Source organism: Cyprinus carpio, chromosome B25 (assembly GCF_018340385.1).
Source record: "Cyprinus carpio isolate SPL01 chromosome B25, ASM1834038v1, whole genome shotgun sequence".
Classification (NCBI taxonomy): Eukaryota; Metazoa; Chordata; class Actinopteri; order Cypriniformes; family Cyprinidae; genus Cyprinus; species Cyprinus carpio.
Genome location: NC_056621.1, coordinates 10,681,043 through 10,695,636, shown reverse-complemented (window position 1 = coordinate 10,695,636; position 14,594 = coordinate 10,681,043). Strand labels below are relative to the sequence as shown.

At 32.7% G+C, this 14,594-nt stretch overlaps 1 protein-coding gene across 6 annotated transcripts in view; it reads left to right on the top strand.

The window, feature by feature from the left end:
• The window catches only part of LOC109087420 (neuron navigator 2-like), a 65,812-nt gene extending 51,483 nt beyond the window's left edge, over positions 1-14,329 (top strand). For 5 of the 6 annotated variants that reach the window (XM_042753558.1, XM_042753557.1, XM_042753560.1 and 2 more), the window contains 21 exons: positions 316-492; positions 2,127-2,179; positions 2,555-2,578; positions 2,939-3,013; positions 6,128-6,211; positions 6,374-6,494; positions 6,584-6,750; positions 7,751-7,923; positions 8,902-8,982; positions 9,539-9,692; positions 10,091-10,238; positions 10,316-10,413; positions 10,499-10,594; positions 10,678-10,846; positions 10,970-11,205; positions 11,430-11,584; positions 11,683-11,754; positions 13,245-13,441; positions 13,599-13,717; positions 13,792-13,995; positions 14,083-14,329. In XM_042753558.1, the coding sequence (XP_042609492.1) occupies positions 316-492; positions 2,127-2,179; positions 2,555-2,578; positions 2,939-3,013; positions 6,128-6,211; positions 6,374-6,494; positions 6,584-6,750; positions 7,751-7,923; positions 8,902-8,982; positions 9,539-9,692; positions 10,091-10,238; positions 10,316-10,413; positions 10,499-10,594; positions 10,678-10,846; positions 10,970-11,205; positions 11,430-11,584; positions 11,683-11,754; positions 13,245-13,441; positions 13,599-13,717; positions 13,792-13,995; positions 14,083-14,202 (2,723 nt within the window). In that variant the 3' untranslated portion in view covers positions 14,203-14,329. The remainder of the gene's footprint in view (positions 1-315; positions 493-2,126; positions 2,180-2,554; positions 2,579-2,938; positions 3,014-6,127; positions 6,212-6,373; positions 6,495-6,583; positions 6,751-7,750; positions 7,924-8,901; positions 8,983-9,538; positions 9,693-10,090; positions 10,239-10,315; positions 10,414-10,498; positions 10,595-10,677; positions 10,847-10,969; positions 11,206-11,429; positions 11,585-11,682; positions 11,755-13,244; positions 13,442-13,598; positions 13,718-13,791; positions 13,996-14,082) is intronic. The other variant, XM_042753561.1, reaches the window with a different exon arrangement.
• Positions 14,330-14,594: the final 265 nt, after the last annotated feature.

Below are 14,594 nucleotides of genomic sequence, written 5' to 3'. Positions count from 1 at the left end.
GGTTATTGGCCATAGCATGAAAATAATTACTGATATATCGGTATCACCCTGAATGGTGCATCCCTAGATTAGATAATCGTCTGTTGGATTATTACCCAACACTAGCACCAGACTTAATGCAGCTCAAACTGTGTTTTAAGTTTTAAGCTAAGTTTAAGTTTAAAGTAAGAATTGTCAATTTTATTGAAAATGTACATTTAATGCTTTAACTAAAATATCTACTAGTGTCCCCCTTATTGTGAGCAATGCACATTCATGTCATTAGGTTCAATCTTAGTATTTTTTTTAACCCTGATCCCTGTGTTGACAATCCAGGCAGTCCCATCACAGCTTCTCAGATAGCAACTATACGCGGCACCAACGGTCAAGGCAATCACGACAACCTGTGCGACCCCTACATCGATCCACGTCTGAGGAACACCTCGATGAGCCTGGAGGAAAAGAGCCGCACTATGAGCAGCTCCGGATCGTTCCGTGAGGGCCTGGAGGAAGGTGAGACTTCAGAATGATTCTGATGGATCTAAATAAACCATTGTAAATTTGTGCAATTTTTGTGTACTTTGGTGTGTATAAGGAGACTGAATATGAGGTAGTATCAAATGAATGTGTTATTGCTGTCTGCTATCAGAATTTACTATCATAGCTTAATCCATAACATCATGTTTTTGGAAAAGAGGAAATAGACCTCTATTGTTCCGTTAGCTAATAACTAAATGATAGGTTGTCATTAATGTTAGGGTTTTCGACAACGTGTGTCCTTACTTGCACCAAAGCATAAACAAACAAAGAGCGGCTTTGTTGGCCTGGCAGCCTTTACCCTACAGTTAATGTTGATTTGATGATTAACTCGCCTGCATTGGCTCAACACCACTTGTCCCAAGGCTCTTTTGCTTTTTCCATTTATGATTCATGTCTTTGTAAGGTAGTGATGGTGTTGATTTCAATGTGCCAGTGAACTTAAGCAGCGGTGTTCAGGCTTGTAAAAAGAACAACAGTTGCTGTTCGCAATGATGCATGTCCTCAATCTAATGCATTTGTTTTTAAGGGTTATTTTTGCCCAGTCTGTTTGTTATTGGCTTAAAAAGTGAAAAGTTGGCTCAGAGAGGAATTACCGTTAAATAAATTTGTATTTGGTGAAATTAATGTGAACTGCAGAGCTTTAAAAGCACTGTGGTGGCACCACGGTAAAAAGGTGGTATTTTGGATGTATCATGGTACTGAATAATAACAACATACACATACAACAAAAAAAAATTTATTCAATAAAGAAATAATGTAAGGATGTATTACAGTGATATAAAGCGACAGTAAAGAAGTTTCTATTGTTACTGAAGATTTCAAATAAATGTTGTTCTTTTGAATTTTCTATTCATCAAAGAATCCTGAAAATCCTGAAAAATAATGGTTTCCACAGAAATATAAAGCAACCCATCTATTTTCAACATTGTTAGTAATCAGAAATGTTTCTTGAGCACCCATTCAGCATATTAAAATTATTTCTGAAGGGTCGTGACAATTATAACTTGAGTAATGGCTGCTAAATTTCAGCTTTTATTTAAAATGTCATTCTTGTCTAGGTTTTTTGTCTAGGGTTAAAATCCCTCCTATGCAGTTTCTCTGGACCGTGAAGAAACCATTTGTTGCTTGAGATTAGTCATAAAGACTGATCCCTTAGTTTAGTTTAAGCACCACTTGACAGAGTTTTCTTTCTTTTTTTTTCTTTTTTTTTTTTGTAATTTTCGAAAATACAAGGAGAGGAACACACAAACTCTTGCGAATATGCAGTTTGATGAAGGGGATTTATAACATTTTATCACAATTGAAAATCCAATAACCCACAAATCAAAAAACAACACACATCACATTTCATACTTCATACTCCTTTTTCCTTTTGTTTTTCAGTAACACATAAAAACAAAAAAAGAAAAAACATACTTGCACATATAAATATTCTGGTCATAAAGATATTGTTGACTAAACAACGGCCCACTTAAAATGTGATAAGCACTTTATGGTGTCTGTGCAAGCTTATTCTGCTAATTTTTCATGCTAGTTATTCAGTGGCTCACATGCTACTGCAATACAACAGTGGTTTTATTTTGATGGTATTTTTCTTCTTTTCACAGTTCATGGCTCATCTTTGTCTCTAGTTTCTAGCACATCATCAGTTTACTCTCCGGTGAGTCAAAAGATTTTGAATTGATGCTAAATGTTAAAGTTCAGTGGTTTTTTCATATGTCCAGGTTGTCTTGTGATACTTTTGTTAGCTTTACAAAATTACAAGTTAGCTGTAAAAACTTGTGTGGAGTTTTCACTGTTAAAGTCAATAGACTTTATAGTCAAAAAATGTCAGAGTTAATGAGAAATTACAAGCAGTTAAGTTAGAGATAAAAGAAATTAACCAATGTTTAAACTGCGTTTATCAGGTAAAGGTAATAACACACAAACTTCATGGTGACTTGTCTTTCTCTTAAGTGTCTTTCTTTACACAGATGCTCAAAAATCTTTATTCCAAACCATTAATCTTTGTCTTTTCTTCTTTTTCCACCTCTAGCCTGAGGAAAAGTCTCAAACGGAGGTGAGAACAGCATCCCTCATTTCTTATAATGTAAATTATTGACTGTATTGCACATGGGAGCCTGTAGACTGTCCAAAACACTGTTTTTCTCAGCTGGTTTGTAATTTTAAACACTCTTTGATGCAACTCTCTTTAAACCTTTGAAAATTTCTGGGTTTGTCGTGACGGCCTCATGGTAACTGTCCTTGATATCTACTCTTTAATCTTTGTGTTTTATGTCTGCATCCAAAGTTTCCCTTTCATGCTGATCAAGGGCTAGTCTCTACTTAGCACATTATTATATGAGAAACCACAAACTGGTCTGACATTAGCATCAGAAGTCAGCTTGTGTTTGAATAACTGAATTTAATGTTTGTTTAGATCCGTAAGCTGCGGAGGGAACTGGACGCATCGCAGGAAAAGGTCTCGGCGCTCACAACACAGCTCAGTGCCAATGTGAGTACACTGGACAGTCGTTTTGGCCCTATTAACCGCAATATACCTTTAATAAACAATGAACCGCTTCTTTCTTTCAACTAGTTTTCATTCATATTCAATTCAGAATCTGCCTAGCATAGCTCTTGAGCATCAAGCATCATTGTGAATAAATCTGTATTTGATAAAAAGTCGTATTGTGAGATGTAAAGATCCAGCCAGGAGATAAGAAGTCACAATTACTAAAATAAAATGGTAAAAATAATTAATAATATATATTTAATAGTAATTATAATAATTATAATATAAATATATTTATATATATATATATATATTATATATATATATATATATATATATATATATATATATATATATATATATATATATATATATCTATAATATATATACTATATAACATACACACACACACATACACATATTATTATTATTATTATTAATTATATATTATTAATTATTTTTATATATTTTTTTATTTTAAAAAGTCACGCCTATGAGATATAAAATTCAAATTACAAATGTAATAATATATTATAATTAAATCATTTTTATTATTAACTAAAAAAAAAAATTACATAAATAAATCAACAATATTTTTTCCATTTCAAAAAAAAAAAAAGTCACAACTGAGGGATATAATGTTAAAATTACAAATATTTTAAATATTATAAATTTATAAATTGGGTTTCATACTGTATAATCCATTATAATTTTTTTAATTAATATTTAATATATTATCTTCAATTATCTTCAATTAACATCTGCTACATGCTACTTGCTCAGTGGTTCAGTTGGCAGTTTTTAAACTGTGGTGTTATCAAAGATGTTGTTAGTAGTTCTAGAACCGGTTCATGTTGGATTTGTAACATGGTGTAGTCTTGACTTTTGTACAGCTTGGTAAAACAGTGATTTATTTTTCCGGCTGCCTGCAGTGTATTGACAAAGATAGTGTGTAATTTTGTGTGTATGTGTGTATATTTGTGAGATGCTCCTTTAAGTGGAATTATTTGCTCAATAAAACAAATATGACAGCCCGCATTTGGCCGACACAACCTAATGAATCGTCACATCCTAAAACCCCTATCCATCCGTCAGCTCTCATATGGGTTTCATAAACAAAACTAGAGGCTTTTGCCCTTCTGGGGTTTGCTAAAGTGTTTTACGCACACACAAATCCATGAGGAAGCTATATTGGGGGTTATCTGATGTTTGAAACAGCACATGCCCAAACACAAACCTCTGACTCCCTCCGATGGACGTCATCCAGATCTCCAGTCCCTTGTTATCGGCTCATGTTGCATATGACACGCTTGTTGTGTTGTGTACGAGTGTGGTTGCTCATTTTTGGCATCCACAGCTGAGCAGAAATCTAAGGTACACGTCGTCCTCAGTGTTTTAGTACGTATGCAGTTCATCAACCCAAAGATGTTGACAGGCAAGGCTAACTCCAGTCGAGCAGTTACCTGGCATCCTCTGAATCATTACCCATCTTTGAAGAGGGTCTGTGAGAGGACTAAAGCAAAGCCTCTCAGGCAGAGCAAGAGCCACAGCGGCAGCTCAAAGAACCAGAGTAAAAGGAGGAAGCGAGAATTCACTGAGGTGGGCTGAAGATGTTTGACTTATTAGAACTGGTTGTTTAATTTGAGGATGCCCTGAGGGGGTTTGTGATGCTGCTTAGTTTGAGGATTGTGTTTGTGACTCTTGGGATTAATCTGTTGTTGTTTTGTATCATATATATATATATGTATCATATATATATATATATATATATATATATAATATATATATATATATATATATATATATATATATATATATATATATATATATATATACATATACATATACATATATATATATATATATATATATATATATATATATATATACAGTATGTGTGTGTGTGTGTATATATATATATAAAGTTTGTGCTTACATGATGTGTGTATTGCAAATCAATTATACTATACTATCCACAATATTATATACGTTTCTAACTATTTATTGAAAAAATTATATATATATATCTTCTGCATCTGCATCTTATAAATGCATCTTTTAATACATATATCAATTATATAGAAATTTGCTTATAATAAAAGCAGAGTGTAAAATAGTTTATTACATGTATTACCTGTATTAGAAGTATAATTTTGGAATTTTATTTGTATTTTTTGTGATATTTGTAGTTTTATTATGAATCGATTTTAGACCTTATTAATTATATTATATTTCTATATTATATGCGTGCATTGTGTGTGTGTGTGTGTGTGTGTGTGTGTGTGTGTAATATTAATTGTGTCATATTTCAGTTTAACTCACAGTTGAAAGTAGTATTGTTTATTATGAAAATGTATTATGAATACACTTATCCATATTAGTTATATCGATCTATAATATATTATACTGATTGTTTCTATATATGTGTATGCATGTGTATATGTGTGAATATATATATATATATATATATATATATATATATATATATATATATATATATATATATATATATATATATATATAAAGCATATTAAATTATACTATACAATCCACAATATTATATACATTTATAAACATTTATTGTTATTAAAAATATATATTAATGCATTTTGTAATACATATAGCAATTATATAAAAATTATCTCATAATAAACGTAGAGTATAAAATAGTTTATTATATTTATTGCTTATATTAGTAGTATTTACCATTTTGGAATTTTATACAATCTTTTTTTATTTGTATTTTGTATTTATTTACATAGAAATATGTCTGTATTTATGTTCCTGGTTTTTGTTGACATTAGGTGAGGATATGTCAGTCTTTATACTGGCTGTTGAGTTTTTACCTGTTTCTTTATCCTCTAAATGTCAGCCTAACAACCCGAGTTCATGCCACAGCTTGTCTTTATCACAAAACTCAGTCTCACAGACATATTTGGATTCATTACTGACAAGCTGCGACCCACATTTTTCTAGAAATGTGATCATACTTCAGTTGACTGCTCAACATCTGGTTTAACTCTACAACTGCTTTGAGTCTTTGTCCATTTATTGCATATTGCTTAATAAAATAAAACTGATTTACTTTGTAAATGAAATTGTGTGTGTCTTCAGGCTCACCTTGTGGCGGCCTTTGAGCAGAGTTTAGGAAACATGACCATCCGGCTGCAGAGCCTGACGACGACAGCAGAACAGAAGGTGTGTGTTTTATTATGTCTGTAAGGACGAGAATTTCTGAAGAAGTCCTCATGACATATTATAACCTAAAATCATCCCTATGAGGAAAACAGCTTCATTTGGTCTCTGTAAATGTATTATTGCTAAATATAATTGAATATTGTTTAATATCACTTTTTGCAGGACACAGAGCTGAATGACTTGAGGAAGAACATTGAGCTCCTTCAGAAGCAGAACTCAGCGACTCAAGCCACCATCAATGGAGTCATTAACACACCAGACCCAACATTAACAAACCACAAGGGTGAGATCTCAATAACTTTAGTACAATAAAATAAACAGTATCGCATGTGTTACCTATGCTTCATTTTTCTTTTCCTTTCTCTCCCTCAGTTTCTCTTGATTCTGTCAACGGGTCGCCTCAGTCCCAGCGAGAGTTGCGGATCCACAGGCAGCCCTCATCAGACAGCGTCTCCAGCATGACCAGCGCCACCAGCCACTCCAGCATCGGCAGCAACCTGGAGCTGGATGCTAAGAACAAGAAGAAGAAGAAAAACTGGGTAAGTGTTCAAACCCATCCATCCAATGCAAAAATACCTTCTTTTCTCCTAAAACACGGTTCTCTCCAAGACTGACCAGACTAGTTAGAGTTAGATCAATGGTAGATTGGATTACTTATTTGTTTTAACCATTTAAATGTTACATTTTCTTTTCATTTGTGGATGTTTCATATCATCAGCCTACATGTGGTGGAGGAAAGGTGAATACTTATGTCTTAGTAGTACCTTAGTGGCTTAAACTTGGCTTTATGTGTTTGTTTCAAACGATTAATCACGATTAATCGCATCCAAAATACAAGTTTTTGTTTACATATTATATGTGTGTGTACTGTGTATATAAACATTTTTCTTAAATATATACATGCATGTGTATCTATTTATATATACATAATAATATAAACAGTACACACACACATATTATGTAAACAAAAACTAATAAATTTGATACTAATAATCACAAATAACCAATTTTTTGAAGTAATTCATTTTGAAAGTGTAGAGTAAATATCAGTCATCAATATCATAAATTCATTTGTCCTCTTGCATTCAGGCTATATCATCTGGTGGAGGAAAACTGCCTGATAACTACGTATGCAAAGCTAACCCTGTTGTCGAAGTGTTGACGTCGTTCTGCAGTTTTAGAGCTAGAACCAGTGTTTCCCATCACTAGATTTATCAGATTTATGTTGTGCAGGTGATCTCCCCTCCTTCAGAATGTGTTGCATTTGTATTTTAAAATCTGCTAACTGTTCGAGCGAGTGGTTATTTAGCTACATGGTGTTGAATTATGTTTTTTGTCTGATTTTCTCTGTGCTTTCATATTATGGTACAGGTGTATGAGGTAAGGTGGGATAAATGACTCCTTCGGAATATCTTTTTATATTTCTGGAATGTTTTAAAGGGATAGTTTATAAAGATAAACAGCATATTTAAAAAGCATATTAGCTACTAACAGCTATGTGTTGAAGGTTTCGTAGTAACAGATTTGTTTTTTCCACAGCTGCGGAGCTCCTTTAAACAAGCATTCGGGAAGAAAAAGTCTCCTAAATCGGCGTCCTCTCACTCGGACATTGAAGAGATGACCGACTCTTCTCTGCCATCTTCACCCAAACTCCCCTATAACGGCTCAACGGCCTCTTCTCCAATGATACGCAACTCCCACTCCAACTCCCTGTAAGCTCCTCACTTCAACAACAACAACAATAATACTAATAAAAATTTATTATTATTATTATTATTATTATACATTTATTTATTTTAATTAAGAATTTATTGTAAATTGTTATTTAATAATTATATCAAAATTATTATTATTATTATTATACATGTATTTATTTTCATTTATAACTTATTATAATAAATATTATAATGATATCTGTTCATAAAAATAGTTTTGCAACCCATAATTCCTATTTTTATTTCATGTCAGAATGAGTGTGCAGAAGTTACATTATATTAAAATAATAATAATAATATATTGTTATTTATTATTATAAATGTATCTATTAAGCTCCTCACATCAACAACAACAACACTAATAAAATGTATTCTTATTAATGTTATTATTATTATTGGACTTTTATTTAATTAATCATTTATTTTAAATTATTATTTTATAATAATTTATAAATTATAGTGTGTTGCTATTTATAATTTATAAAGAGTGTATTATTATTATTATACATTTATCTATTATCTCAGTATCTAAGTTATTTTTTTCTTGTTTTAATAAAAATAATAATAATAATAATAATAATAATAATAATAACATTATTATTATTACTAATCAATGTTTTATTATTTCTTATTTTTCTATAATAATAGCCCGATTCCTTTTGGTCTTGGTTCAGGTAGCAAACCTTCAACCAGGAGTTTTCTGAAATATATGATTTTCTGGAAACTTCTTAAGCCTCATTTTGGATGGAAGAAAGATTTATAATAGACAAGCACCATTTACAGTGTGATTTAGTCTAGAACTAGGTAGTGTTTTTTGGAAAATACCACTCATTTTGTAAACTAAAAAGTTACACACACCCAAATTTTATGTTTCTACAGAGTAACTCTCAATGTGATGAGAGTTTTTATAAATGTCCAATGCAACGTGGAACACCCTCAGAGTTTCTCTCATGGTTGATATGTGTATGTTCATAGTCCTCAACTGTCCTCGCTGCCTGCACATGGGCCTGTCTGGGGCTGTAGCAGCAAGTCCATGAGGTCTGCCTCACTGGCACGGTAAAGGGAATGGCACAAACAATACCAATATTTCTCAATCTGTGGTGATCAGTTCCCTGAATAAAATGCCAAGAACAGATGTTCAACCAATGACTCCTACATTAGTAATTCTAAACAATTAACAGTTTTAAAACACTATATGCCCTGATTCATAAATGATTAAGTATTGTTGCTATTTCCAATTCTTGCACTACTTCCACAGTTGATTGATAGAAAATTAACTTCCACTGTTAATCAATATTTAATGGTTTGTGATTTTTTTTTCATTGTTTTGATTCAAATTACAAAACAATGAACTAATTTTAAAAACAAAACAACAATATTTGATTTTATTTGTTTGTATATTTTATATATATGTATTGCATTGTTTGTTTGGTATTTAAGTGTTTTTCGTTTGTTTGTTTAGATCTTGCTTTGTTTTTTATCTGTTTTGTTTTACTGTTTTCTAATTTGTTTGCATTGTTTTCATTTTTGTTTTGTTTTTTCCACTGATGTGTTTTAAATTAATCTTGTCTGTTTTCTTTTTTGTTTGATGTTACGTATGTGTTTGTCACAGGATTTCAGAGTGTACGGACAGTGAGGCTGAAACAGTCATGCAGCTGCGCAGTGAACTGCGTGATAAAGAAATGAAACTCACAGACATCAGATTGGAGGCTCTCAGCTCCGCCCACCAATTGGACCAATTACGAGAATCCATGAACCGCATGCAAGTGAGCATCTGCTTTGACAAGACAATATGTTTAAAGGGGTAGTTCTCCCAAAAATGAAAATTTGTCGCTCCAAACCTGTAATACCTTCGTTCATCATCAGAACACAAATTATGATGTTTTTGATGAAATCTGAGAGCCAAAATACCCTGAATACAAAAAAAGTGAACTAAAAAATAAAAGACCCATAAAGATATTGGAACCACATGAAGATAAGTAATTAATACATCAGTGGTTCAACTGTAATGAAGCTACGAGAATACTTTTTGTGCGCAAAGAAAACAAAAACTAACCCTTTAATACAGTACATGCTTGTACTGACACTTAATCATTCAGTATGTTTGGCGTGGAGGCCAATTTTGTTACTTAATTCTGTCATAAAATCTGTTTTATCCTAACAGATTGAGATTGAGAGGCTGAAAGTGGAGAATGACAGATTAAAGATGGAGAGCCGAGGCAGTGGTAGCAGAGCTCCTTCTCAGATGTCCATCTCCCCTTCTTCTGTGGGCCTTTCTTCTCAACACAGCCTCACAGAATCCACCAGCTTAGGTAGAAAAGACTTCTTAACTTCAAAAATTATATTTTTGTGACATTGTAAATGACTGAAATTCTCCGTTGAATTATAGATATGTTGCTAGAAGACAGTGGAGATGGAAGTTCCTGGAAAGAGGGACAGCATGTGAAGGTTGTGGTCAGTCTGGAGAAAAATCCAGAATGGAAAGAGGTACAACTCAAGACCTTTCAGCAAAAAATAACTCAATGATCTCAGCAGTGTCACTTCAAACACTTCTTTGTACTGCTTTTGGCAGGAGTGCAGACCTTCTCAGTTCTTGCTGGGCTGCATTGGTGTCAGTGGAAAAACCAAATGGGATGTCCTAGATGGTGTAGTCAGACGACTCTTTAAGGTACAAAAACTCTTTTACTTAGAGTTTAGAGATCTTTAAGTTGAAATCGTATGAAAAAAAACACGTTCATGTCACTCCAACAGGAATATATCATCTACGTAGATCCTGTCACACAGTTGGGTCTGAACACTGACAGTGTGATGGAGTACAGCATTGCAGACATCCATCGCGCCAGTGATGCAGACACACCAGAACTCCTGCCATGCGGTTATCTTGTGGGAGAAAGCGACACCATCTCTGTCAAGCTGAAAGGTATGACTGTTGCTCTTTTAGAAGTAACTAGTCTTGAAAACATAATACCACACCACTGAAATACATTGACGACAGGTCTCTGACAGTTTCCTCATGATCAAAGCCTTGTCTCTCCATCTGCAGACATGTCTGTCAATAGTGAGGACAGTTTGGCGTTCGAGACGCTCATTCCGAAGCCAGTTCTGCAGCGATACATCTCTCAGCTGGAGGAGCACAGACGAATCATCTTTTCAGGGCCTTCTGGCACGGGGAAGAGCTTTCTAGCCAGCAGACTGGCCGAGTACTTGGTCCTAAAAGAGGGAAAACAGCTGGAACATCAAGCAATCGCCACTTTCAATGTTGATAACAAAACTACTAAGGTCAGTTAATCTGATTGAATAAATAATACAAAACTTAATGACAGGTTTATATCCTATTCACTTAATAATTTTCTTTGTAAACAGTGGGAAATTGTAGGCAGCTGATTTATTCAGCAATTTAATAGATTCTAAACACTTTTAGTGTTACAAAACTCCAAGGTTTTTCTTTCAGCATGTTGTAAATTTGAAAGTTCTGGTAATAATGCACAGTGTGTTTTATACAGGAGCTGAAGCAGTACTTGTCCAACCTGGCAGACCAGTGTAAAACCAATGTACATGCTGTTGACATACCTGTGGTGCTTATACTAGATAACCTTCACCATGTCACCTCACTGGCCGAGATTTTCAACGGCCTGCTCAACTGCAAGAACCACCAGTGGTGAGCAACACAACAGATTACGGCAATTCAGATTTGTTGTTTAAATGTTCATGTTTCATGGTAGATTTCATGTGTTTAATTGTATTATATCCTCACAGTCCTTACATCATTGGAACCATGAATCAAACCCCATCACCCACTCCAAATCTACAGCTTCATCATAATTTCAGGTATCACCTCATTCAGATTTCAATTTACTACTAATTTTTAATATTTTGGATAATATTTATATTTAATTAATATCTAATAATTTAATAATTTAATATTACTATTATTATTTTTTTTCTTTAATACATCACTTATATACTGTATGACCCTCTAACTTTTTCACTCACTATTCTAATTATATATATATAAAAAAATAAAAAATATATACTATATCTTAATATTTTTGTATTCTATCTATTTATTGTTCATTTATTATACTATATAAAAAAGACCTCTACACACAGTTACTGCATAATTTTCTATTCTATCTGTTTCTTGTTATATTATTTTCTTTTTATTTATTATATTATTTAAAAGTCCTTGCTATATGTTTTAGGCTAACTGAGACTTGTTATAGCACTTATATATCAGGCTCTTTTGTTGTTTTGATTGCTTCCAATGTCCTCATTTGAAAAGTAATATGTTGGATAAAAGCGTCTGCTAAATGACTAAATGTACATGTGTAAATATATATATATATATATATATATATATATTTATATATATATATATATATATACTGTATTTTTGTATATATATATATCAAATATAAATATATATATAGCATATATATATTACTTCAGTTTTGCATAATATATATATCCTATAGATATCATTATAATATGCATGCATATACGTTTAAACTTATTTGTTATATAGCAAATACAGGCTGCATATATCTGATAAGAATACATTGAAAACAGTAATATGTTGAAGTATTACTACAATTTAAAAGAAGTGTTCTCTTTGTATTTTACTATATTACTATATTTTGTACTGTATTTTTTTATGTGATCTCAAAGCTAAATATATTTAGCAGCCGTTACTTCAGTTTTCAGTGTCACATGATCCTTTAGAAATCATTCTAATATGCTCATACGTTAATATCATACGTTAATATGTATATATATATATATATATATATATATATAGATACAAATATGTATATTTATATATATATATATATATATATATATATATATATATATATATATATAGATACAAATATGTATATTTATATATATATATATATATATATATATATATATATATACATATATACATATATATATATATACATATATATTATATATATATACATATATATATACATATACACATATATATATATACATATACACATATATATATACATATACACATATATATATACATATACACATATATATATATATATATATATATATATATATATATATATATATATATATATATATATATATATACATATATATATATATATAAAATTTATAAAATTGTATTTATGTATGTATTATATAATTTATATAGCGTATATAATTTGGGTTAGCTAATTGCTATACATCAACTCTCCACAAGAGGTCCTGCAAGCATTTCTCAACACTTATTTTGCTCAAGCTCATAATACATGGGTAAAGGTGGATCCAATCTTGTACTTGGTCTCTTATTTCAGATGGGTTTTGTGTGCCAATCATATGGAGCCGCTGAAAGGTTTTCTGGGTCGGTACCTGCGACGGAAGCTTCTGGAAAACGAGATCAGCAGTCGCGTGAGGAACGGCGAGCTAGTTAAGATTATTGAGTGGATCCCATGTGTTTGGCATCATCTCAACCGCTTCCTGGAAACACATAGTTCTTCTGATGTCACAATTGGTGAGTGTGGAAACAGCCAATCACAATCACCCATATGCCTACCTGAGAATTGTTCAATTCTTTCTAATGTTGTTTCATATAAATAAATCACTCTTTTCTTGTGTATGAAACTGGCTTAATATATTAATTCATGTAAAACATCTTTCGTCCACCACAGGACCTCGACTCTTTTTGTCCTGCCCAATGGATGTTGAAGGCTCAAGAGTGTGGTTCACTGATCTGTGGAACTACTCCATCATCCCCTACATGCTGGAGGCTGTCAGAGAAGGGCTGCAGGTAAGCTGCCTTTCATCATTACAATATTGGGATGCTAAAGCAAACAAACAAATAATTGTCTGTTTGTTCTGCAGATGTATGGGCGTAAGGCAGCATGGGAGGACCCGGCGAAGTGGGTGATGGAGAGCTTCCCTTGGGTGGCAAGTCCACAGCAACACGAGTGGCATTCCCTGCTGCGGCTTCGGCCAGAGGACGTCGGGTTCGACGGGTACAATATATCTCAGGAGGGCAGTCCACGCAAACAGCCTGCTCAGGGAAAATCAGAAGACGACCCACTGGTAAGTTATATAAAGTATATAAATTGTATCTACATAGTTCTTGCTTATGAAGATTTACCATGTAATATCCTGTTCCTAATACCACAGATGAATATGTTAATGAGGTTGAAGGAGACGGCTCACTGCGGAGGGACAGAGAGCTACGACAGTGATTCCACCAGCAACAGTCACCAAGATGACACGCTGGACTCTTCTGAGACGTTTTAATATCAGATTTGTATTTTATATGAGTCTACAAGGTGCTGGTAACCTGTAAAACAGGGTGCTGGAAACCCTGAAAAAAAAAAACATTATTGCTCAGTTAGTCACATCACAGTCTAACCATCACCTGAAATGCAAGAAAAAACATGTTCAAAAGGTTTAAAATTCATCAAAGAGCGTCATTTCCTGAAATGGACACTAGATGGTGGTATAAATGTGTTTAAAATGGAGATAAACCTAGTTGAGATGTAGCAACTCCAAGACTGTTGCCAGTTCATGTTTATTTTCAGTCATATATTAAACTTTCTAAATAGTATTTAATGTTGGGTGGCTTTTATGTACTAGTGAAAAACTTTGGTGCTGAACTTTATAATAATGCCTTACAAGACTTGTTGAGA